This window comes from Oncorhynchus nerka, linkage group LG28 (genome assembly GCF_034236695.1).
Source record: "Oncorhynchus nerka isolate Pitt River linkage group LG28, Oner_Uvic_2.0, whole genome shotgun sequence".
NCBI classification, from domain to species: Eukaryota; Metazoa; Chordata; class Actinopteri; order Salmoniformes; family Salmonidae; genus Oncorhynchus; species Oncorhynchus nerka.
The window spans coordinates 37,979,840-38,005,178 of NC_088423.1; the positions used below are offsets into that span (position 1 = coordinate 37,979,840).

At 43.8% G+C, this 25,339-nt stretch overlaps 1 protein-coding gene across 2 annotated transcripts in view; it reads right to left on the bottom strand.

Annotated features, from left to right (window-relative positions):
• Nucleotides 1–25,339, bottom strand: part of LOC115113208 (disintegrin and metalloproteinase domain-containing protein 12-like) — a 140,447-nt gene that overhangs the window by 12,650 nt on the left and 102,458 nt on the right. Inside the window, exons 7-19 of one of the 2 annotated variants that reach the window (XM_029640586.2) lie at nucleotides 24,633–24,698; nucleotides 21,503–21,574; nucleotides 20,768–20,937; nucleotides 20,459–20,543; nucleotides 17,718–17,866; nucleotides 9,637–9,814; nucleotides 5,460–5,549; nucleotides 4,905–5,100; nucleotides 4,356–4,464; nucleotides 3,585–3,783; nucleotides 3,221–3,298; nucleotides 712–820; nucleotides 156–294 (exon numbers count right to left, since the gene is read on the bottom strand). In XM_029640586.2, the coding sequence (XP_029496446.1) occupies nucleotides 156–294; nucleotides 712–820; nucleotides 3,221–3,298; nucleotides 3,585–3,783; nucleotides 4,356–4,464; nucleotides 4,905–5,100; nucleotides 5,460–5,549; nucleotides 9,637–9,814; nucleotides 17,718–17,866; nucleotides 20,459–20,543; nucleotides 20,768–20,937; nucleotides 21,503–21,574; nucleotides 24,633–24,698 (1,640 nt within the window). Of the gene's footprint in view, nucleotides 1–155; nucleotides 343–711; nucleotides 821–3,220; nucleotides 3,299–3,584; nucleotides 3,784–4,355; nucleotides 4,465–4,904; nucleotides 5,101–5,459; nucleotides 5,550–9,636; nucleotides 9,815–17,717; nucleotides 17,867–20,458; nucleotides 20,544–20,767; nucleotides 20,938–21,502; nucleotides 21,575–24,632; nucleotides 24,699–25,339 lie in introns of both variants that reach the window. The other variant, XM_029640585.2, reaches the window with a different exon arrangement.

Here is a 25,339-nt window from a genome sequence, read left to right on the forward strand (position 1 = left end):
GAGACCATGGGACCATAATGCATATTAGAAACAATATCTCTGTCATTTCTACAAGATAATCATCTCTACACGAAAGCATCTCTATAAAAGTATTTCGTCTTGATATCCAGAACATAAAATGAAACACAGGTGTGGGAGGAGGTGTCCTACTGTACCTCAGTTTATCCATGGTGGTCTTCTTGTTGGTGAAGAGCAGACGGACCAGAGTCTTCCTCTTGAGAAATACCAGGAACCCAGCACCCATCAGGCTGAGGAGGGTGGCCAGGATCGCCACGGCAACCCCCTTGCTGTCGGCTGACGTCACATACGACAACACGCACATTAATACACACACACGCACATCTACAGCACGGCACAAACAAGACACACAGGGAGTGTTAATAGAAGCCACAGCAGGGTTTCAGTACATTTGACATGATTTAAATGATTATTTCCTTCCGTTCTTGAATGACCAGACAGGGAAAGTTGTACGTGTCTAGTTGTAATGTGTTGTATGTCGCTAGGGTGAATAGGTGACCGAGGTAGATCCGTCTGCATGTTTGGAGAGCTTAGTCGAGCTTCAAAGTGACTAACTTTCTGTGAGCAGGTTATGAAAGTACAGCTAAAGGTGCTACCCTGATTATTATCCCAAACTAACTCTCTTAATCTGCCCAGGTTAGTGGAACACAGGGTGCAGTTAGTGAAGTATAAAGAGGACAGCGTGTACTGTACCTGACAGTCTCATTGGTCCGCTGTCGAGGCTGCCTCCAAACCCCGCCCTCTCACAGAAGGGAGGGGCCCAGTGCTCCTCACAATGGCAGTTCTTCTTGTTGTTGCACACCTAGGATCCCAACGCATGCTGGTTAATATTCAGTTGACACATCTTCACCTGTACAATACAATACTGTCCATACCTTGTGTTCTACCAATAGATACTGGTCAGAGTACAGGAAGACTTGTGTGCTAGGCCTCTAGGCTCTAGGGATCATCCAACACACAGTAGTGAGAGACTACATGGCGAGGATCCATGGGATATGGCAAGTATGCATGACTTATTTTACATACTTAATAAGCTACCAGTATGCATTGTACTTGCCTAAGACACACATGACATACAAGAGATGCATTCATCTGGCCCACAGGCCTGCAATTCCTCAGAAAATTCCTCAGAAAAGCCCACATCTGAAATGCTTGAATTACTTCTACAAATAAACTATACACTCGTTCCATCAGACTCATCGGTTTTCATGTGGCGGGCACCATAGACTGTGCAGTGTCAAACATGATGGAGAAAACATGTACAGGGGAGAGCCCATCCCAAAACACAGTTATCCGAGCGGGAAAAGGATCCAACAAGATTCCCTGGAGGGATAATGGAGTCCAGCTGTCAGCTGCAGGGAAGTCTGTGGCTGGGATCGCTCCAGATCGGATCTGGCCCCGAACTGGGAAGAGCTTTCCCTGCCTGCCTCTGAGTGACTGACACTCCCTTATGTGTGTGGAGTGTTTGGGGCCAGAGGTGGTCAGGTCAAGACTTAAGGACACATAAGAACCCCTGAGGGGAGCTCTAAAGATGTGATAGGATTATGTCACAACGTACTGTACAGTACACTTGCAAACACACTCATGCACATTTAACGTTATACAGAATGACATCTACACTGAGCCACATATGGAGATGCACACTGGCTCTGGATTTATTTAAAGTCTTGGGTTGGTTAAGGTTGTGACATCATGTGGGTTTGAAATCATAGAGATCATATTCAATTCCTAGAGGGGCTGTCATAAACACTCTATGTTCCATAATGGGGTGAAAATGGCAGCCATCTTGGTCAGCGAGAAATCCAAAACCAGTCTAATTTCAATTAACGGCAGTTGAGGCATAGGTGATACATTTCCTGCTTTTACTTACGCAGGAGAATAAAAGTTTGGCATGTGATGTATCAGAAATTATGTAATAGAATTATAGTAAACCTAAAATATAAGTCCTATCATCAACTGATTTGAGACTTTGTATGGCTGTGGATCGACAGCATTGATTGAATGGAATGTTGGCATATTGGCAGTTAATTAAACAAATGTATGGAAATATTCCTCTACAATTTCTGGCTAGCTAGCTAACACACATACAGTGAAGATGAATTATTCACATTCATTGTTTTAAACAATATCTTATGACACGGGCAAACCAAGGTTGACCAACTCTGACCAACATGGCTGACCTTTGGACCATCATAAGAAGGTTCACATCCAACTTTGACCAACATGGCTGACCTTTGGACTATCATAAGAAGGTTCACATCCAACTCTGACCAACATGGCTGACCTTTGGACCATAATAAGAAGGTTCACATCCATTCTAGTAATCTAATTCCTAATTCTATGGTCTGAATATAGTCAATATATAATGTTCAATTTAGATAAATAAAGACACTAATGTGCAGTTAGTAATAGGGGTGCCATCACCACCTAGTTCCACCTGTTCTTAACGAACGACTGGATCATACATCATCCAATTAAATGTCAAATCAAACTTAAAGGAAGCAATTATTATTAAGGTAGACTAGGTCCATTTCTTACTCCAGCTTTGAGTCTGTGTTTTATATTCTCCTCTGTTAAAGGTGGGGCAACCATGCAGAGGTTCAAAAGTCACAGTAAGAAAATCTGGCCCAGGGTCCTGCTTTTCATTCATTCATTCATTCATTCATTCATTCATTCATTGAACAGGAAGACTTGTGTGCTAGAACTAAACAACAAAGTAAATACAACATAAAAGGCTTCTCTTCGCAGTATTAATACCTATTCGAACAGCAGTGAGCATTTTGACTAGTGCAGTTTGATGCTTCCAGACTATCGCTACTTGCTAGTATTTTCTCCTGCTGCTTGGCCTGCCTTCTCTTTGCCAAAACATGATGGATGGCACTTTAAGCAGAACATAAATGATGCCATTAGATGGGATTGATTTAAACCATCTGGAGAGATGAAGATTGATTGTAAAACCATCGGGGTAGCTGCCATGACTCACGGGCAGTGAGTTAACTACAACTACGATAACTACATTGGCGCTCTGTGTAGTAAAGGGCATACTGTACTACTCTACTGTGTGGCAATGTTGAGGTCAACAAGATGCGGTGATGCGTTAATAATATTGACATGACAACAGTGTTACGCTAACATAGGGAAATAAGTCACCACATTGTAGATACGCAACATGAAATGATACCCTCCGACACGGAGTACTCACCCCTCGTTCGCTGCACTTCCCTGAACATTGGTGCACACCAAACACACTGACATTCTGGCACTGACGATTTAGACACATCTATGGAACAGAGAAAGAGTCCTATTGAATAAATGACTTATCAAATGTGAAGTACTGTAGTACTCCAAATGTGATGTTAGCTATTGAATGGAAGGTCTATCTTCCGAGAACTGCTATCTATTCCATTCTCTGAGACCCAATTCAAATGATCCCAGTGATGACAGTAAGTGATTGGTTTGGAATTGGGCTAAATACAAGCCTTGGCATTAGCATCCTCACCACTGGTGACTATAGTCTCTCTCTCTAGTTCTGCTTGATAACAGGTGCAGCGCCCTACTACCCTCACCATGCCCTCTCCACACGTGGTGCCAGCCAGAACCAGTCCAGGGTCAGGCATGTCATCACCCAGGTAAACGTGCGTCCCCCGACACAGGATTCTCCCTCCTTCCTGAAGAGGGATGTTGGTTTCTATGGAGACGGCATTGGTGCCAATCACAGGCCGGTTGGCCCCTCCTTGACACTGAATTTTACCACACTTTGCGTCTCTGTGTTAAAAAAAACAACCCACATATTCATGCGCACATGCACACGCACACGCACACACACACACACACACACACACACACACACACACACACACACACACACACACACACACACACACACACACACAAATGACAAGGCATAAAGTTAAACACGACAATCTCTGACATGTGAGAGATGGTGTGTAATTGTAACCAAATATGAAAGACAACTAGACAGCCTTTGTCTCACCTTAATGACTCCCTCAGTCCTCCAGTCATTAAAGCAATTACACCAATTAACAAATGCTTGATTAGAGATCCAAGAACAATTAGCCGACATGAATAGTATAAAGTGTTCATGAATGCTTCAAACTGTAATTTGCCTTATATCATCTCCAAATTGTGTTTTTAATTATTGTTCCTTCCTAGACTATTTCTCCCATATAATGTGCCATGCTGATTGTCAATTGGCACTCTTGATAATACCAATTCAGATAAACAACATTGTTTTATTCCTTGGTCTTTCTAGCTAGCTCTTTTTGCTTTTAAGGTCAATAGACATGACATACATCACGACAGCTGCTAAGTCTTACCGGGCTTCACATTTGGCAAACAATCCTTTGGAGTCCTTGCCACAGTTCCCGTAAGGATCTCCTGCTGAGTTGACCCTCTCAAAGCAGATCCCCGGGGCAGGTTTGGCTCCTGCAGGAGAAAGAGAGAGTGGAAGATAGAAAGAGAGTGAGAGAAGAGGGGGGGGGAGTGAGAAGGGAAGAGAGAGAGTGAGAGAGGGAGGGGAAGAGGGAGAGAGCGAGATGTGATGAGTCAGAGATGTAACAAAGCATCCCATGAGCCAAAGGTAACCCCTGACCTCCAGATGTTAAGGCAGGTCAACTGAGGAGGAACCTGTCTTCATCAAAATGATTGTTTACATGATGTCTCTCAGCTTGTTCTGTCCAGGTGCTGCATGGTCTCTCCCTTGACATTGAACTGATTTATAAACTAGGATTAATTGTTCCTTAGCTACTTCAAGAAACATGTTAAGGAAAGTTAGATGTATTCATCTGATCTCTCCAAACATGGAAGACTGTCAAAAAAATCTAATCAATCAAGACTTCCAGTCCCCTGGGGGGCGCCCTACTGACCTGGTCCCCATAGTGTGATGCACTGCTGCTCGTGGGTCTGGCAGATGCCGTTGTAGCAGTATCCGTCCACTTTGTGGCAAGAGTGCCCGTCATGCAGGTACACGTTGGCAGGGCAGTGGGGGTTGGCACCAGTACAGAACTCTGGCAGATCACAGGAGTTACTGGATTCTCGACACGGTGTGCCAGCAGGCTTCAGCTGCAGAGAGAACACATAGACAGACAAATAACCACACACCCACAACTCAATGACAATGGAATCAGAAGGGCAAACTAAATTGAAAATGTTTGGCATCTTTTTTTGTACTCTGGAGGGCCCTGTGCTTGAATACACCTTGATTTAAAAGTCTACATTTTCTTTTTACTGTAAACTCTCGCTTTTTTAACATGTCAATGGAGCAGAGAATTAGATTTTTTTTTATCACTTCAACAGGGAGGAAATAGGGAGAAAGAGACATCACGAGAGAGCAAAAGGGCGAGGGACGGAGAGAGAGGGAGGGATAGACATTTGTGAGAGAGGGAGAGGAAGAAAGATAGAAACAGAAAGAGCAGTCCTACCCTGCAGTCCTCGCAGCACTGTCCGTGTGCACACACGGCATCTCCCTTCAGGGTGCAGGTGGTGGCATTGCAGCAGGGGTTCATGCATTCCTGAGACACAAAACAACAAATGGACCTCATTATCGGTCTGGGCCCCCGAATGTCAGCTGTCGTTGCTGTGTCCGTGTCAGATCAGTCTTCCAGGTCAGCTGGTCGGACAGAGCACCGTCAGTCCTCAAGTCCCACAGCACAGCCCTTTAACGCTGTGAGCTAAAGCCTGGAGATACAATACCACGGCACAAACAGACAGGAGAGAGCCCATTCTCTGTCAGGGTAAACAGATCTTCGATCCCTGTACGGGGCTCATATGTTTTGGAATTGGTTCGCTCTGGTGTTAAAACAACATTCTGTTTTAATGTCCATTGATGTGCATTCTATACAATGGGTGGGTGGATGTGGAGAGACACAGATCAAGTTTAGGGTGTATTGTAGGTTGGGGGTGTGGTAGGGTAAGGGGACAATGTTTGAGATTTCATGGAAGGTGAATCGAGTGAAAGGATTTTGTAGAGGTAGTTGAGTGGTTGGCGGGGTGTGGTGAGGTGAGGTTGGTGGGGCTTTGAGGCTCCTGAGTGCTGGAGATGACAAACACTGAAACACAACAAAAGGAAAAGGAGCCCACACAGGGAATGAGATGAAGAGAATGAAGGGGTGTTAGAGAGAGACAGATAGCTGCTGGAGAGGGAATGACAAGAGGTGATGGAGTGAGAAATGAACTAGGATTAAGAGAGGGAGAGAGAGTAGAAGTAGATGGTTCATGTGATAGATTAAAGGAGTAAAGGACAGAGTACAGAACGGTGTTGAAACCCCATTTAGATCTTTAATTAGAGGCTGAACCCCATGAATATTCTCTTCCAGGCCACAACAGAGTCCCGGCTACACCATCTCTCCTTTTTACTTTTCTTTTTTTTTTTTTTTTTTCCAGGCTCTGATCAGGCCCTACACCCAAACAAGGGCACTGCGTTCATCCACCTCTGGCCTGCTCGCCTCCCTACCACTGAGGAAGTACAGTTCCCGCGCAGCCCAGTCAAAACTGTTCGCTGCTCTGGCCCCCCAATGGTGGAACAAACTCCCTCACGACGCCAGGACAGCGGAGTCAATCACCACCTTCCGGAGACACCTGAAACCCCACCTCTTTCAGGAATACCTAGGATAGGATAAAGTAATCCTTCTCACCCCCCCCCCCCCGCCTTAAAAGATTTAGATGCACTATTGTAAAGTGGCTGTTCCACTGGATGTCTTAAGGTGAACGCACCAATTTGTAAGTCGCTCTGGATAAGAGCGTCTGCTAAATGACTTAAATGTAAATGTAAAATGTACTTCCCAACAAGGCCCTGGTGCGTTGACGCTGTGGTCTGACGACATGTTGATTCTGATGGGTCAGGACTAGAGGTGGCTTAGTTGGCTTCTGCTTCACTGTTGAAGGGAGTTTTATGGGATTGGCTGTGCTCTTGTGGCCTGACGTCAGCCTATTGTTTATGGGGAGAGAGGGATGCTTTCATCCCCCGGTCCCCCGGTCCAACTGGGCCTGTGGTGACATCACTAGGTCACGGAGGTGCACGGGGAGGGGGGGTAATGGAACAGTAGTATGCCAACCCAAACCACACAGCTGGCATTACAGCGTACTAATCATTACCTGATTGGAAATACCTCATACTGTAATTGAGGTGACACTGGTCTCATCATTGCTTGACAAATCTGTAAACACTTTAGATCGAATGACATCAGTGTGTATCATTGGGGTAGACTCAAAAGCACAGATATTTTCTGTTTATTAGTTTAGTCATTGGATGCCACAGTAAATGAGCTAGTCACCTCGGAGAGGAGTGGATACAGAGAGTTATGTGGGTGTATGATGGAATGGGAGTGCTGAAAGAGTTCTATTGTGTGCATATCAAATGCATCTTCATCAGAACCCCCCCTAATGGTATCCTTAACCATTCTGTCATCCTTATGACAACAATGAAAACAAAAACACACCCACATCCAGTTCATGACCAGCTTTCTTGCTGTTCTGTTTGAAGACGAACACCTCAGCACAGTGCCAGAGGGATTTCTGATATTCTGTGGGATGTGAGAGCAGCTGCTGTGGTGACGCTGAATACTGCTCCAGTACCTGTTCCCCAGATGTGGGTCTGGACTGGTTTGGACTGGCTTCAGTTCCCATGGCAGCCATGTCAGTGTGGTGCTCTGTTGTGTTGATGGCACAGACAAAGAAAGCTCCACCTCACCCTGATTACTCTCTTGTTTATTAGGATTGTCACAAATCTGGACGGCACACTTGATTAATGAGTAAACGAACAGGATGTGACATTGTGGCACAGTGTCAGGGCAGTGCTCGGCACATATGGGAGGCTGACAGGGAGAGGGGGGGTCTGGGTAAATGGCTGAAAATAGCTGAGGGTCTCCAGTGTTTTGTAGTGTTATGCATGGAGTTGTTATACACATCAATGTATTTGTCTTTGTGGCAAAATAACAATGTTGACAGCATGGCATGCAACTATACCTACGCAAATGTAGCAGAATGATGTTGTTACCATAGATTATGCACAGGCATTTTATTTCGAAGGAGTTGTACAAAGGACTCTTATTTTGATAGAGCAGAGGTGACTGGGTCAAGGGGTCCTCTCAAGAGGTGACACATTCATGTGTATTTTAGCACAGCTGGGTTGCTGTCATTTAATTTTATGTAAAAGCACTAAACTGTATTATCTCATGTTTAAAACAGTGTGTAATGTCAGGTTTGATAGTGCATCCTTGGTTTGTTTAGTCCATTTGTTTGGTAACCTGTTGCTTCCCCTTTAATGTCCTCTCGTCTGCCTATCCTTGGGAGAAGGTATGTTGTCCTCTGCAGAATGCTCAATGAGGTTAAGAAGAATCCTAGAGCATCAATTGAAGACTTACAGAAATCTCTGGAACATTCTAACATCTCTGTTGACGAGTCTACGATACGTAAAACACTAAACAATAATGGTGTTCATGGGAGGGCACCACGGAAGAAGCCACTGCTGTCCAAAAAAACCCATTGCTGCACGTCTGATGTTCGCAAAAGAGCACCTGGATGTTCCACAGCGCTACTGGCATAATATTCTGTGGACAGATGAATCTAAAGTTGAGTTGTTTGGAAGGAACACACAACACAATGTGTGGAGAAAAAAGGCACAGCACACCAACATCAAAACCTCAACTGTAAAGTATGGCGGAGGGAGCATCATGGTTTGCGTCTGCTATGCTGCTTCAGGGCCTGGACAGCTTGCTATCATCGATGGAATAATAAATTCCCAAGTTTATCAAGGCTTTTTGCAGGAGAATGTAAGGCTCTGTCCACCAATTGAAGGTCAACAGACGTTGGGTGATGCAACAGGACAACGACCCAAAACACAGAAGTAAATCAACAACAGAATGGCTTCAACAGAAGAAAATACGCCTTCTGGAGTGTCCCAGTGAGAGTCCTGACCTCAACCCGATTGAGATGCAGTGGCATGACCTCAAGAGAGCGGTTCACACCAGACATCACAAGATTATTGCTTAATAACTGAAACAGTTTTTTAAAAAGAGGAATGGTCCAAAATTCTTCCTGACCGTTGTACAGGTCTGATCCGCAACTACAGAAAATGTTTGGTTGAGGTTATTGCTTCCAAAGGAGGGTCAACCAGTTATTAAATCCAAGGGTTCACATACTTTTCCAACCCTGCAAGCACATTACACAAACCTTTTCATATACTTGTGCTTTCTTGTGTGAGTTGTGCTTTACTATATATATATATATATTTTAACTAGGCAAGTCAGTTAAGAACAAATATTTTTCTTATCTTCAATGACAGCCTATTAACACGGGGTAAACTGCCTTGTTCAGGGGAAGAACAACAGATTTTGACCTTGTCAGCTCAGGGGATTCGACCTAGTAACCTTTCGGTTACTAGTCCAATGCTCTAACCACTAGGCTACCTGCCGCCCCTGACTGCCTGTAGTTACTGTGTGTGATTTGTTGCTATTCTGTGTGAGTGTTCATGGTTTTTTGTATTTCTTTTTGTTATTTAGTCTGGATAGTGACTGGTGGTCCAATACTTTAATATTTAAACTGTACAATATGATATAAAAAATGTTCCTCTGTGTTCTGTGTGGATGAATGTTACTGTACCTCCAGCTCTCCACAGTCACACTCCTCTCCCTCCTCCACATATCCGTTGCCACACTTCTGTCCCCCGTAGAGCACCTTGACCTCAGGCATGTTGTACAGACACATCCCCACTCCCTTCTCCAGACTGGCTGCCAGGTCCTTCTTACTGCAGGTGCTGAACACAGTAGGAAATGGATACCTGAGGGGCAAAGATAATCGCAACTTGTTGAGTGCAAAGTGTTGCTATGGAGATACACTGTTACATTCAACCAGTTGTGTACACAATCCTTCGATATGGGCACAACCAATATAGAATGTTCCTGGCGTTCAAGGTCAGAGTTTCCATAAAACAGTCCAACAGGATATTACGTTCAAGAATGATTTGATTCATTCCCAAATGTATGTAATTCCCGGTTCAAATTTGCTTTAAAAGTACATTTAGGATAAGTGAATTCATAAGTAAATGTACTTCTTAGATTACTTTTAAATTCAGAAAGGATACACAATGACACCTTTCTGTTTTCTGAATGACATTAAACACCGTGCACCTGGCGACCTGGTTAGCGTGCACTGCGTTTGGCGGGTGTTGCTCGGGTGTCGCTGGTGCACGATGAGACAAGGATATCCCTACCGGCCAAACCCTCCCTAACCCGGACGACGCTAGGCCAATTGTGAGTCGCCCCACGGACCTCCCGGTCGCGGCCGGCTGCGTCAGAGCCCGGGCGCGAACCAGAGTCTTTGGTGGCACAGCTAGCACTGCAATGCAGTGCCCTAGACCACTGCGCCACCCGGGAGGCCTTTTTTTTTTTGTTTCCTTCTGAGTAAACCAAAATTGAGTTTGGGTAATCCAAAAGTTACATTACTGATTATAAATTTAGACAGGTAACTATTAACTGTAACAGATTACATTTAGAAAGTAACCTTCCAAACCATGCTTATTCATTCATAAGGCCTTGGCACATATTTAACGGTCTACCGACATCAGTTGTGCTCTGATTCGACACAGTTTCATAAGCACAAAGACAAACAAACAAACAAATAAACAAGCAATACAACAAAGCGACACAGCTTGGTCTGCAAGCCCCTTAGTTCATAAATATGTATCCGCCGCTCAGGCAGACCTAAGTCTTCAATCACAGAGGATCTTGGGTAATCTGGACCGTTTGAAGAAACCGACTTCTGAAGTGGAGGGCTATGGGGAAATTACACATGCCTCTTAGTGCGTGTCTGTGTGTCTTCAACAACAACATCATATTCTACTTATACCACGCGGTGAAGCATATTTGAAACATAATGATCAGACATGATCAGACCTTTAGCTGCAGCCAAGCTTGTGGCACATACAGTACATTGACATTCTTGTTTGACTTTTAACCAGTCTGTGTATGTCTACATAAGAAAGTAAGAAAATCGGAAATAAAAAGATCCTAAATGTAGAGAAATGTCTGTTTGTAACAGCTGTCCTCCCTGGGGGTTTCTGTGATGCCAGAATGTGTACTGTATGTACCAACCAACTAACCACAGGAGGAGAGATGGATACACACTGCTGCTTCACCTCATTATCAACTCCTGTCCTCCTCTAACCTCCCTCCCATCACGCTGACAACTCTGACAGTAAGAGACTAAAGCCAAAGGACAGAACACTGGACGTGACAAATCTGTAATTACAATACTATAAATGGCAGCAAGTGGGCTGAGCCAGAGACTTATAGGCCTACACCACAACTATACTGTATGACTCTAGGCAGGTCTACCTTCATTATGTAAAGCTGGCTAATGATACAGTGTACGGGACTGGTATTGGCAGGTGGCTGGCACAAAAAAATAGGTTTTGGGTAAGATTGCAATCTGACAGTGAGCGGTATCGTGAGGGGTGAAGATGGGGAGTTGGCTCTGGACAGGCGACATTTTGAAAAGCCTTCTTAAAAGCAACAGATGAGGATAAGGGCTGGCACGGAGCTAGGAGGCTGGTGTGGATCGAGCAAGATGGCCAGGAGGGTGATGGTTGGCATGGCATTGTGGAGAAGCTGACATCAGACATGACTGCTTCAATAAGTCAGAGGACTAAAAGGACTGAGATTCTTGGCACTGGGTGGACCAGGTTGGTAAACTTGTCATTGCGTGGGCCAGAAAAGGTTTGAAGATAAACCTTGATATTGGACATAATCACTTTCTTTAACAGGACATTACACAGAGTCGAGTTGTAGCTAAAACTTGGCATCTGGTTTGTGAGGGGGATCTGTGATGCTTCGCCTCCGCCTAGGGGGGATTTGGCAGCTGTAATTCTATGGACGTTGCACTGTCATCAGTTCACTCTTTTGCCTGCTCGGGGCATAGAGGTAAGGCGGACCAGCCAGAAAACACATTGTGCTTCCTCCTTACCACTGAGGAAAAACACACTGAACTCTCACTTACAACATCTCCCTGGAAGTAGTGATGACCACCACCACGTCAACATGTCTGGTGCCCTAATCCACTTGCTATGGTTCTAGATGTGTTTACCCCTGCTCTTTAGGAGGGACCAAAGCTAGGGTGAGCAGGCCACTGAGCAGGCCCTCGTAAATAGAATGCCTGCTGCTGATAACACACCAGAGCGGTGGAACCCCATGATCTGTTTTGGGAAAAAACACAGGCCGAGAAAGCTTAACTCCACTAGCAGACAAAGCAATCTGCTCCGACCAGCCTGAGACTGTCCATCATCTCCTCCCCAGCTGAGGACCCAGAGCAGGTCCACCAGGCCTGGGGAGAGGCGTGGGCTCTGCTCTCTTGTCCCCTCTAGTCTTTTAATACAGTTGTGGAATTTGGATCCCCCTACACCCCAGTGACTGTTTTATCAGCTGATGCCATGTGCCGGCTACACCGTCCAGGAAATGATATTACAATACGTTTCAGTGGATAATATTAGCTTAAAATCCCCATCTTTTCTCCACATGCAGTCAAGCAATGTAGATCTAATTAGGACTAGGAGGTGTCGGGGCGGACGCCACATAATGGTCGTAGAGTATCTCAAACCTAGTCATCCTGCAGGGCCTGATTGACGGACAGAATAAAATTTCTGTCATTTCACAACTAAATAAGGTACTTCAAAAAACCCTTAGATGGCACAACCTCATTCATATTCTGATCACGCCTTGATAGCTCATAAGATGAATGGGTGTTCATATCTTACTTAGAGCAATGATGACAGACAGCACCTTTTGTACTCCCGGGGGGCTCAGATGCCGACAGCCTGGGTTATTACTAACAGGAGTTCAATGCCAGGCAGACACACAGAGGGAAAGAGGAAATGGATATGATCTGATGTGCTCTTTCGTCAGCCGGTCTGAGGAATTACACAGAACTGATTTACATTTTTCTTTGGAACGCTCTGAAAGTAGAGAGGGCAAGGACAACAATCTGCACTGCAGTCATTTTCAGGTCGCCAGTGCTCAATGTCTCCTCCTCTGCGACAACAAGGCCTTGTAAATCTCTGTTGACTTCTGACATAGAGGATTTGGGACCCTCCGTGGTCATGCCACACATGCAGAATCACACTGCGATGGCAATGTTGTGCTGAGGCAGATTTTGGGCTGCCACCCCGGGTGACTAACAACAGCGTTTCTCTGAATCTAGCCTACATCAGGGGGCCCAGAAGACTGTTGTCAGTCTAGTCAAGTCAAACAAGGAGCCACTGGGTTCAGTGGCGGAGTAAATACCAAGGAGGATAGGACGCTGGCATGGCTGTCTGTGGAGGTGGTGGGTGAGGAGACTCTCCGCAACATAAAAGTAAACTGCGACACACACACACAGACACGGACGCATGCTGACGCACAACTCAGTCAACCAAGCCCATAATTAGTCAATGTTCCCTCAACCCCTTCCTACCTTGACATTGGTAGTTATTTCCCCCTCTCCAGAAGTTCATCTTGAGTGTGCAGCCCAGTTATACACTGTGCTACGGATCTGATACAGCCCCCTAACTGGGACTACCCAAAAGAAAACTTATTTGAGGCTGTCTGTACTGCCACAAGTGACACAATCCACGAGCATGGAAATTCCCCACCATCCCTGTGGCTTTCTCGGCTCTCTCACTCGAAGATCTGACATACTTCAAATCAGGAGCCCACCTTTCTTTGGGATCGTCTTTATGTACACTATGCAAACACGATCGTGTAACTGTATATTCCAACTAAGCCCACCACATCTCTCTGTCTCCATCTCTTTCTCTCTCCCTCTGCTCTTCTATTACAAATCAAATGCAGTAAATAAACGGCCACTGGCCACTTAGAGCTTGTCTAGCCTAGCAAAAACCTGTCTCAGTGGATCTCTCTCTGAGCCCCTGATTATAGTTGGCAGCGTCAGTGATAATCACATCATTTAGATGCAGCCTGTCCTCCACTCCATTAGCAAGTCTGAGTAAAGAATGTCCCGACACAACACCCAGGCAGCTACACAGGGGTCACTGGCTGCCTGCCTGTTCCTCGGCTTCTCACATTCTGAAGATGAAGCAGGACTGAGGGACTGGACAGTGTGCACTATGGCAAAGAAGGCAGAAAACTGTGAGGAGGAAGTGAGTTTCAGATTGGACTACTGAAATGACTGGTTTTGTCAACAAGCCACTGTTAATTCAGCCCGGAGGCGGATATGTTTGACTGGCTGAAATAAGGTATTGCATATCCAGCTGATGTGTATATGTGAACGAATGAACGCACGCACGCACGCACACACACACACACACTGTGCACATATTTAGCATACACACCAATAAACACACAGAACTGCAATGCCTTATTTCTGTGTGTGCTCAGGGCCTTTCAGCTGAAGTGAACCGAGGACATTGTAGGATTGTTCCCATTGATCCATCATTCTGTTGAAAACAGGGCTTTGTCTGAGTTCTAGTTTAACTGGGGTTTAGCCCTGAGTTTCTCGAGTAGAAATGTTTTCACCTCAGAAAAACAGACATGGCAATACAGTATTTCCTTATCTGCACTGCCTTACAGTGTGTCAATTAAAACACACATACTGTGTTAACAAATATACAATACCTGACAACAGGGTGTAAGAATAACCAGTTTTGATTACACTAACTTGGTGGTCACTCATCATTCATTAAATTGGGAAGATGGTGATTCTAGTGATCGCCGTTTCAACTGAATATATTTGTGACCTACTGAACTCCTAAAATGAACTTAAAATCCTAATGCAGTCAAAAACGTGATTTCCTGTGTTTTATATACACGGAGTATAACCAAACATTAGGAACACCTTCCTATTGAGTTGCACCCCACCTTTGCCTTCAGAACAGCCTCAATTCGTTGTGGCATGGACTCTACAAGGTGTCGAAAGCGTTCCACAGGGATGCTGGCCCATGTTGACTCCAATGCTTCCCACAGTTGTGTCAAGTTGGCTGGATGTCCTTTGGGCGGTGGACCATTCTTGATACAAACAGGAAACTGTTGAGAGTGAAAAACCCAGCAGCATTGCAGTTCTTGACAAAAACCGGTGTGCCTGGAACCTACTACAGTACCATACCCCATTCAAAGGCACTTAAATATTTGGTCTTGCCCATTCCTTCTGAATGACACAAAATCCATGTCTCAATTGTCTCAAGGATTAAAAATCCTTCTGTTAAGGATCCGCCCCTTTTTCCCAATTTCACCTAAAATGACATACCCAAATCTAACTGCCTGTAACTCAGGGCCTGAAGCAAGGATATGCATATTCTTGGTACCCTTTGAGAGGAAACACTTTGAAGTTTGTGGAAATGTGAAAGGAATGTAGGAGAATATAACACAATAGATCTGGTAAAAGATAATACAAAGAAAAAACAACCATTCTTTTGTATTTTTTTCATCTTTGAAATGCAAGAGTAAGGCCATAATGTATTATTCCAGCCTGGCTGCAATTTAGATTGTGTAGCCACTAGATGGTAGCAGTGTATGTGCAAAGTTTTAGACTGATCCAACAAACCATTGCATTTCTGTTCAAAATGTTGTATCAAGACAGCCCAAATATGCCTAATTAGTTTATTAATAACATTTCATGTTCAAAACTGTGCACTCTCCTCAAACAATAGCATGGTCTTCTTTCACTGTAATAGCTACTGTAAATTGGACAGTGCAGTTAGATTAACATGAATGTAAGCTTTCTGCCAATATCAGATATGTCTATGTCCTGGGAACTTTTCTTGTTACTTACAAACTCATGCTAATCGCATTAGCCTACGTTAGCTCAACCGTCCCATGGAAGGGACACCGATCCCGAAGAAGATTTATTTTTAACCTGTCTCCTCCCCTTCATCTACACTGATTGAAGAGGATTTAACAGGTGACATCAATAAGGGATCATATCTTTCACCTGGATAGGCTATGTCATTGAAAGAGCAGGTGTACTCAATGTTTTGTATACCCAGTCTATAAATCCATACTATGAGGTTTGAATGATACTGTGAAAATTATGATAATGCCCTTTTAGTGTAAGACCTGTTTGAAAAGACTGCCTGGAATTTCAGCCTGTTTTGGTGAGATGGTATTTTGGCCTGCCTGGTGACATCACCAAGACATTGTCAATAACAGCTAGTTTTCCGTTTTCTCCTCCCCACTCAGAACACTCCAAGACAGTCCTAGAAAAATTATTTATTTAGAAATAGCTCTTTTCTAAGAAGCTATATATACATTTTTTTAAACAAATTTAATTGAAAACAATCACAGTAAGATTCTTATTTGATAGCCAGATATGATTTGACATTGAGATAAAAACGTCTGGCCTTTGACACTAACAGATACCCTGAATACACTAAAGGTGAATTCATTTCGTGACTTTTCATGATTTTTTCTCAATTAATGTCGCATTAGTATAACAGAATGAGCTCACTGCCAATTCTGGTGAAGAGTTTTTCGGCTATTTTTGGGGTAAAAGGTCATCATTTTTTCTGTCTGACTTCAACAAGCGGATAACGGTCTTTCGCTTATTCACAGACCTGATGGCATTTATTTTCGAAGGATGCCCTTGCAAGCCCTGCGTGGTTTCCTTCCAGTGTGTTGCTATGTTGTTTTATGAGCACATAATTGAGAATAGTGTTACTGTGTTTTTCATGGCCTGGCTCCAATGACAACAGCGAGGGCCTGGGCCAGTGAAAACACAGAGAGCCCAGAGCCAGAGGGACTGCCGTCAAACAGGTTGTGAATCAGCTGTGTCCGACAGCCGCCCACCCCTCAGATTCTACCCATGATCCTCAGCAGCTCAGTTCTGAACAGGCGCCCTCGGATGTACTGTACTGCTCAGGATGCAGCTGAATTTTCTCAATTTCCAATTCCGATGGCAATAACAGACTCCACTGCTTGGGCACCCATCTGTCTATCTACTCTTTTCCTCTTCTTTCCCTCTCTCAAACGGAGGTGGAATCCATCCCAAACACATCCATCCGTCTACACGCCCAGACACAGCATCAGATAAAACTAATTGTCATCAGACCAAGGGTGAAATCTCATATTACGCACACGGTACACCTTATCTGACCACTGTTGACACAGAAACAGTCAGATGGTCCATCAGTCGAGGCGTTATCATGAGATCCCAGGCTAGGGGCAGGTGAGAATCTGTGAGCAGCCTCTCTGTCTTCAGGCTGAGAGGTTGTTCCCAGCCCTCAACAAGATGCATGGCCATCCACACATTAACAAGGACACACAGGCAACTAGTGTTTACATGAGATAACGATCAACCCTGTACAAGCTGTGAAGGCATTCATCTTGTCTTAATGGTCTATTAGCAGAAGGTTCAAACCTCTAATTAAACTTTCTAATTTATTCTGAAAAGTTGAGGAATGAATGGGAACTTAATTTGCATGCTCGTAAAGTGTACAGTTGATTTGGGAGGCGAAGTTAAACTGTTACACATTGATGAGAGAAAAGGGACTATCTGAAAATGCCAAGGTTGATGTAACCTCCATTTCAATTCCAGCCAGTACAGATAAACTGAAAGCTATATTTTCCTAAAATGACTGGAATTGATAGAGCTGACCCACCATCCTCGTTGACTCTGTTTAAAAAAATAATTGCTCAATGAGACAACACAGTATTTATAACCCATTCATATGGTTGGACTGGACCATTGGCATCACTCACCCAGTGGAGGGGGTCATGATGCAGCCCCCACGGTCCACTGTCATCCTGCAGCCACACCCCCGCTCCGGGGTGTCGTGGTTCATGCCAAAGTTATGCCCCAGCTCGTGTGCTAAAGTCACAGCTGCACCCAGGGGATTTTCCGAATGGTCCTACAGTGGAAAAACAACATAAGTTCACATTCCGTTTGAAACTGAGATAAAAAGTTGAAGCGATAACACCTTTCTATATTATTAGAACATCACAACAAAGCATTGCATTGTATAATGTCTAGCATGGATAATTAAGCAGCAGCACGATATGTTCGTTCATAGAGTTCAGTGGATATATCCATCGATGTTTGGAAGATAATGGATGTTGCATAGAGTAAAGAGCTGCAAGGTACAGTAGAACATTAGAGCCCATTATCCCTTAGTTCAATACATATCTGTCTTAGTTCAGTTGACTCACAGTGGTTCCATTAGGTCCAACTGCCCAGTGATCCACATTTCATTACACATTCTGCTCATGGAGGATAGGAGCTGATCAGTTTGTCTGCTGTTCCCTCACCAACCCCAACCAACCCTAATCACACACTACTGCCGGCGGGGACAGATGCTGGGAAGCAATAAAAACTTGGTGCATTATGACATTTTAGTGAACATATAAGCTAGCCAACTGTCCTTCAGAAGGAGAGAGGGTACAGGGAGGGGAGGGGGGTGTAAAGAGATAGGGAGAGGGGAGAAGTGATGGAGAAAAACCTAGTAAAAATTTGACAAACAGAAAGCTACTAGACAGGGAAAGGCAGAGATGCATGCATGCAGAGAGATTGGAATGAAGACTGAAAGAAAGTGCAGCAAAGACACTGATTGACATGGAGAGACAAAGAGAAGAACACAAGGGAACAATAGAAGTGAAGGTAAGACTGGCTGCTGTAGCTTGCTGCACAGTTAAGTGCCGAGTGTGCACAGCAGCAAACACAACAGCAGTATAAATTATGAAGGTCCCGGCCCATGGAGCTTTACACACACAGACACACTCTGTGGATGTGTGTCTTCACTACTAGGCCTAGATAGGTACACCAGGTGAACCACAGCCACAGCCATGAATTATGTATACACACACTGAAACACACACATGCACGCACACATACAGCACTGAATGTACTGGAGGATACTGGAGGCAGAAAGACTTGTCTCAGTCATATAATGTTTCCCCTACGTGGATGCTGTCATCCAATGTGACACAACAAGTAGAATTCTGAATCCTAATCCATAAGTCCCTACTGTATGTGGGTCTATAGTCTAAAGAGCCCAACAACTCGTCTGATTTACACTGCTCTGTACATACTGTAGGACTACTATTATGTCCATAATAAACTCCTGCGCTTTCCCTTTACAGAGGGTCGTATGTCAGGGGCCTATGTAAAGCAAAGCTATTTCTGCCCTGATTACAGAGCTGCGTGGTGGGACCAGTTTCCTGGGGGGTTTTTCGTGGAAGGATGAGAACTACGTCCCTCCCAGCCCCGTCATGTTTGAGAGGTCTCGTGGATGTGGTGTGGATATACTGCTCGCATCACGGCTGAGCGCCTCTTTACAAGCACTGTAATTGAAGAGAGCGAATTGACGTAGGTGAAGTCAGAGTCAACCCCTTTCAAAGCAGCCCTAAGATAGCTACATTGGTGAGAACAAAACCGGGTTAGTTTGGTCATGAAGGGATTTTACGGTCTTTCTGAAGTAGTTTCAAGACATGCAAGATATTTTATCTCCCAAAACATGATGATTGTATTCGTTTACATTTAACGCCAAACCCACAGTGGTTGACGTATAAACGTTTCTGGCGAAATTTGTTTTAAAAACCCAGCGATGTACAAACTGTGAAATTCAACCTACACGTGGACCAAATAAAGGGGGTTGGAGCTGATAACATATGTTGAAATACAAAGTTGTTCATCTGGTCCTTCGGCCCTATAACTCAATACATGGTTCTTTAATCCGGCTCCAAGCCTTCGCCATGTGTGAGTAATGGGAAGGACAAACATCTGGAAATAACCAGCCAACCCTGGCCAGAAGGAAAACATATCTATTAATGGGAAATACACCTCTTTGTTGAAGCTGCATGGTATGGGCTGACTCTGAGAAGGGAACTGCCTGGCCATTTAGTACGGGTATCAGGTGATACAGTGGGGACGGAAACACAGTTCATTTTTGCTCATTGCATAACTTAACTGTGTGGGCTGTGCGTGGTAGTGAGTAAAGGGCATTCTATTTTGACATTTAGTATATGGCCTGGCACAAATAATTTATCACTCCTCATGAAAATGTTAATGTGTCTTGTTTAAGCTCCGTGTACAATGACTTACCTCAAACCCACATCCCCGTACATTTATAACTAGACTGGGGACTGGGTGGTTCAATGATGAAAAAGCTTCCAATAACCTTGGATGGTGTGTGTGTGTGTGTGTGTGTTTGTGTGTGTGTGTGTGTGTGTGTGTGTGTGTGTTGTGTGTGTGTGTGTGTGTCTGTGTGTGTGTGTGTGTGTGTGTGTGTGTGTGTGTGTGTGTGTGTGTGTGTGTGCGTGTGTGTGTGTGTGTACATGGATGTGAATATCCTGGTGTTTACAATCATCATTTCTCCGACAGCCCTCACAAAACAATGAACAGTGAAAAACCTTTTCTTCACACGCCGTCTCTGGATAGTGTTGAGCTGAGCTCATGCTGATAGTGTCATAGAGTAGGAACAGTGTGAGGTTGAGGTTGTGCTCACCATGACGATGCCTCCAGACTGCTCCACTGTGCACATGCTCATGATGGGAGCCATGCCAATGGTGGTACCCTGGAAGTACACCCCACTGGGGGGAAGGGGGTTGAGGAGAGGTAAAGAAGGTGACTTCAGGGGTTAAATACATACTAAGAATCCTATCATAGTCTATTTGTTTCCCAAATCACAAACGACTGAAGCTTCTATACGAATCAGAAACGGTATGGGCTGTATGACTTCTGTACCTGTGTCACTTCGTTTTGAGTGTGTGCTTCAGGTATTTGTTTATGAGATTGTGTACTGTAGAATCTCCACCTGATGAGCTGAGCGTTGTCGTGCGATTTTGTAGGCAGCAGTTTGACTTTCCTCCAGTCTAGGAACTCATGAAGGGTGTTGAAGGGGTCCTGAGTGACAGGACACTTATCAGAGTCGCTCCATACCTCCAGGCCCACCAGGGCCACGCGGATGTTCAGGACCCTGTAGAACTGAGGGGCAGTGAGTAGAAGGATGCATTGTTGTACTACCATCTTAGGATCTCTCCCATATAAACAATACATATTGATTTGTTTTATTTAAATAAAAAGGTAGTATGGATAAATGGCTGGGGACTGGCTTGGGAGCAGGTTGGCATTTATTATCAGGAATCCTGCCCTGGAGGTAGCTCTGCAGGGTGGTCACTAGCTGACACAGCCAAAGTTATATCTTATTCTATCTGATTTTAAACCTAAAACGAACCTTAACCACACTGCTAACCCTAGTGCATAACCCTATCCTTAAATTAAGACCCCAAAATCATGCATGTTTACTATATAGCACATTTTGCCTTTGAAGCTGGCCCATCTAGTGGAAATCACTGAGTTCTAACTCCAGGTCAAGATTCATGACAAAACGTCGACTTGGGATCCTATATGATACCATTTTAGATGGACTAAAAGCAGTTGTGAGAGACTGACATTAGCCTGGGATGACATTAATATGTGCTGTCAGAGGTATTTCTATTTGAAACATATGATAGATCTCTCCTGTGCATTGGGGAGGTGGAGGTTTTACCTTGTCCACGTAATTGGCTATCTCTGCCAGTCTCTGCTTCACCCTCTCAACGTCCTTCCCCTGTTTCTGAAACTGAACACGCAACTCAGGGTGAATATTGTTAGATGTTAGTAAGCAAAGAAAAACATTAATAGTGGATGAAATGAGTACAAGGTCATGGACATAGTATACAGTAGTGCAGACTGGGTTCAATATCATTTGAACAAGTGTGACGATGTGCCTGTGAGACATCGTCATCTTGGGACATTTCCCTCGATTGCTTCACACACAAATTAACAGATTTTTTTGGTACAGACATTTCCAAAATGGCATTATTATTATTAATATAAAATCATTATTGATATTATACAGTATAAGAACACAAACGCCAGAGTCTGGTTTATATAATTGATTTAGGAACGTACCACTGTATTCTCTTTGTTTGGTGCTGCTAGCCTGTTCTACTCACCACATTATTTTGGAACTGGCTTCCTAGGGGAGCATCCGTTGGTGATGTTCAGGGATTTAGGAAAAGGTAGCGCGCCTCTCGTTATTTGTTTTTTCCTGTTGAAAACTTTTTTAGGATCTGTGGGTCCCCTGCGGGACGTTGAGCTAACATAGGCTAATGCGATTAGCATGAGGTTGTAAGTAACAAGAACATTTCCCAGGACATAGACATATTATGTCCAACGTTTTGACAGACAAGCTGTCTTCATCAGGGTATAATGACAAACACTGTGAGATGACTCATTTATATAGTGTCAAAAGACACACACTTTCCGAGGCTGTCATTGTAAATAAGAATTTGTTCTTAATTGACTTGCCTAGTTAAATAAAGGTTAAATAATTTAAAATAAATAAAAGTCACTGATGTGATCTTCCTGTCTGGGTTTGGCGCCACTCTCGGGTAGGTGCTGTGGGGGAGATCTGTGTGGGCTATACTCAACCTAAAGCATTATGTCTTTGTTGTATAAATGTTTTGGCAGTTGTGAAAAAAGTCAATAGTTGGAAGAGTTGCAGAGTTATTTTGCCATTGTTAATTCACTGTAAATAAGAATTTGTTCTTAACTGACTTGCCTAGTTAAATAAAGGTTAAATAAAAATAATGTACAAAAAATAAATAGATGGGTTTTTTTCCATTATTTTCTCTTGAACCATATGGTATATTCTCTAGAAACGCATGGACAATATGGACACAGATATACAAAAATGAATACTACATATGAATATATATATTTTTAAAGTTATGCAAGTATAAGTTACCAATGATCTCTGGCTTTGCCCTCGACCGGTCCAGGTCATATCTATGTGGCAGATGTTTCTCAGTGAGCATGGGTGGTTCAGTATAGTCCCCAGCACCTATTCACGTTATTGTTCCTCAGGGGTCATCCTTTTGTCCCTGTACATGCTTCTCCTTGGTGACATCATCCACAATCATAACATGCAGTTTCTACTGTATGCGGATGACACACAGCTTTATATATCAATCAGACCCAGTGACCAAGCTAGCTATAGCTACCCCTCAACAAGTTTCTTACTGATATCAAATGTTGGATGTCTGACAACTTTCTCCAACTCAATGATAAGAAATCAGAGGTTGTTTTATTTGGTCCCCCTTATTTAACTCTGACCTAAATGTCCAGATGCATGTAAAGAAGGTTGTCCAGTCTGCTTTTATCATCAGAGAAATATAGCTAAAGTCAAGTATTTTATCTCAGTCACTGATCTGGAGAGACTTCTACCTGCTTTTATTTCCTCACTCCTAGATTACTGTAACTCTTTGTATACATGTCTCTGTCAGAAATCACTCCATCTTCTACAGTTCAAAACGCTGCAGCTCAGCTTTTTATAGGCACCAGAAAATCTATCCATATCACAGCTATTTGAGCTTCTCTACACTGGCTACCAGTCACTTTCAGAATAGATCAAAAATATATATTAATCACGTTTAATTCTAGGCTTGGCTTAGCTCCATCCTATATCTCTGATCTTTTATCTCCTTACACGTCAGGACGCAGCCTGAGATCCTCTGGCAGGGCACTGTTGACCGTTCCAAAGTCTAGGTCGAAAACAAAAGGAGACTGGGCATTTGCTATTAGGGCTAGACTTTGGAATAGTCTGCTAGACGAGATCAGGCTTGCAGACTCAGTGTCTGTTTTTAAATACCTACTGAAGACACACTTTTATAAAGATGCTTTCAATGTATGATTTGAATTAGCTATATCTGTCTTTGTTTCTAAGTTAGTCACTTTTATTTTATGATGTGAATAACTTTGTTACCTGTATTGAAAAGCACTATACAAACAAAGTTATTTGTATAGAGCTTATGCAAATAAGACAATTGTTCTATTGCCATAGATCACCTGTTAATTACCAAAATTACTGAAGATTCCGGTAACTTCTGTACATTACTGGTAGCTCTGCAACCCTAGCAGTACAGTATAATGGTCGTTTTTGGAGAAATGGCATGGCCCATATGTTACAGATATCTTCAACCAGTCTGGAAGGGAAGGTATAACATGTTGGACAGGTTGTCAAGCTGAGGTCCATCAGGATCTGGGCTCATCTCAGAAACAATTGGCGAGAGAACAGGGAGCATGTGCATTGGCAGAAATGGCATGTGAGAGGCATCGGATACAATCCAAGGTGAGACAGACTCTCCTTTTTCATCCCACTGTGCATCCACCTGCTTGTGTATACTGTGTGTAGACCTACTTAGTCAGCTACATCCAGCCTGGCCCTTATAGAGCAGCACAAGCAAGTGGGTCCTCTCCTCCTCTCTCTTCCAGTTCAGGTCAATAGCATCAGCTAGGGGCAGCCAAGGGGAAATCCCAGTGCGAGCGTTTCTCTCCTTCTTCTGTATCCACACCGTTTCCTGTTTCCTGTCTAGTCCACTGGGGAATTGTTTAGCACTTCCCGTGGAATACGGCTGCCACCGACGACCGCACTGTAGCAGCACACTGACCTAATTCTGCCGTTACCATGAGGATTTGTTCTTGCTTTGTTAAAATCTCGCCTATTTTCTTCTGAAAAGTCTGTGTGTCTCTAGCCGTTCTGAATGGGCACACCACATACTGTAGTCATGGGAATGATGAGTAGGACGACACTAGGACTATTATCTATGCATTTTAATTCATTATAGATACATTACCTCTCTGTTGTCTGCAACGATGATCAGCTCTACGTATTTGGTAGTCTTCTGAGCGTGCCTCTTGTGCTGTGATGCAGAGAGAGGGGGGAGGGCAGAAAACTCATCATTTGAACAAAATCTTTACTCAAGGACATGGACATTCTAAATTTAACCACTCCTTTCTCCTCCTCAAAGTCCTGTCTTTTTTTTTAGCTTTGTAAACAACGCTCACTTTCGCACAACTTCTAGTGAGTCCACATTAGGTTATTTATGTTAAAGCTACTTCAAAAATATTGCTTATCAATCTTTCAAAAGGCACCTGTCACGGAATCACCTGTGATTTCAACTTCACATTGACGGCCTACACACCAGTGGCAAAAGCTTCATAAAAAAGCCTATTACTCATGTGCTTAGTCACGCAGAGAGCAGACAGGTTTCCATGAAATATCCTGTCCTATCATAGTGCTCCTGTTCTTTTTATCAAGCTTTTAAAGCTCCAATATTGGAAACTGATGATTCACTGTGTCAGTGAGTGTCTTGGTTATTATTTCTGAAGGAACGGGTAGGATCAGGATTGATAATGGATGCAGGCAGGTACTGTAGGTGGTGGCAGATGGACCTGTACACCTGCTACATGGAGACTGGTGTGGGGAGCTGTGCCCATGCTCCTGCCCTGGCCCTGATATAGGACTCTGGAGCCAGGGAAAGAGTAAGGGCAAGGTTGGATC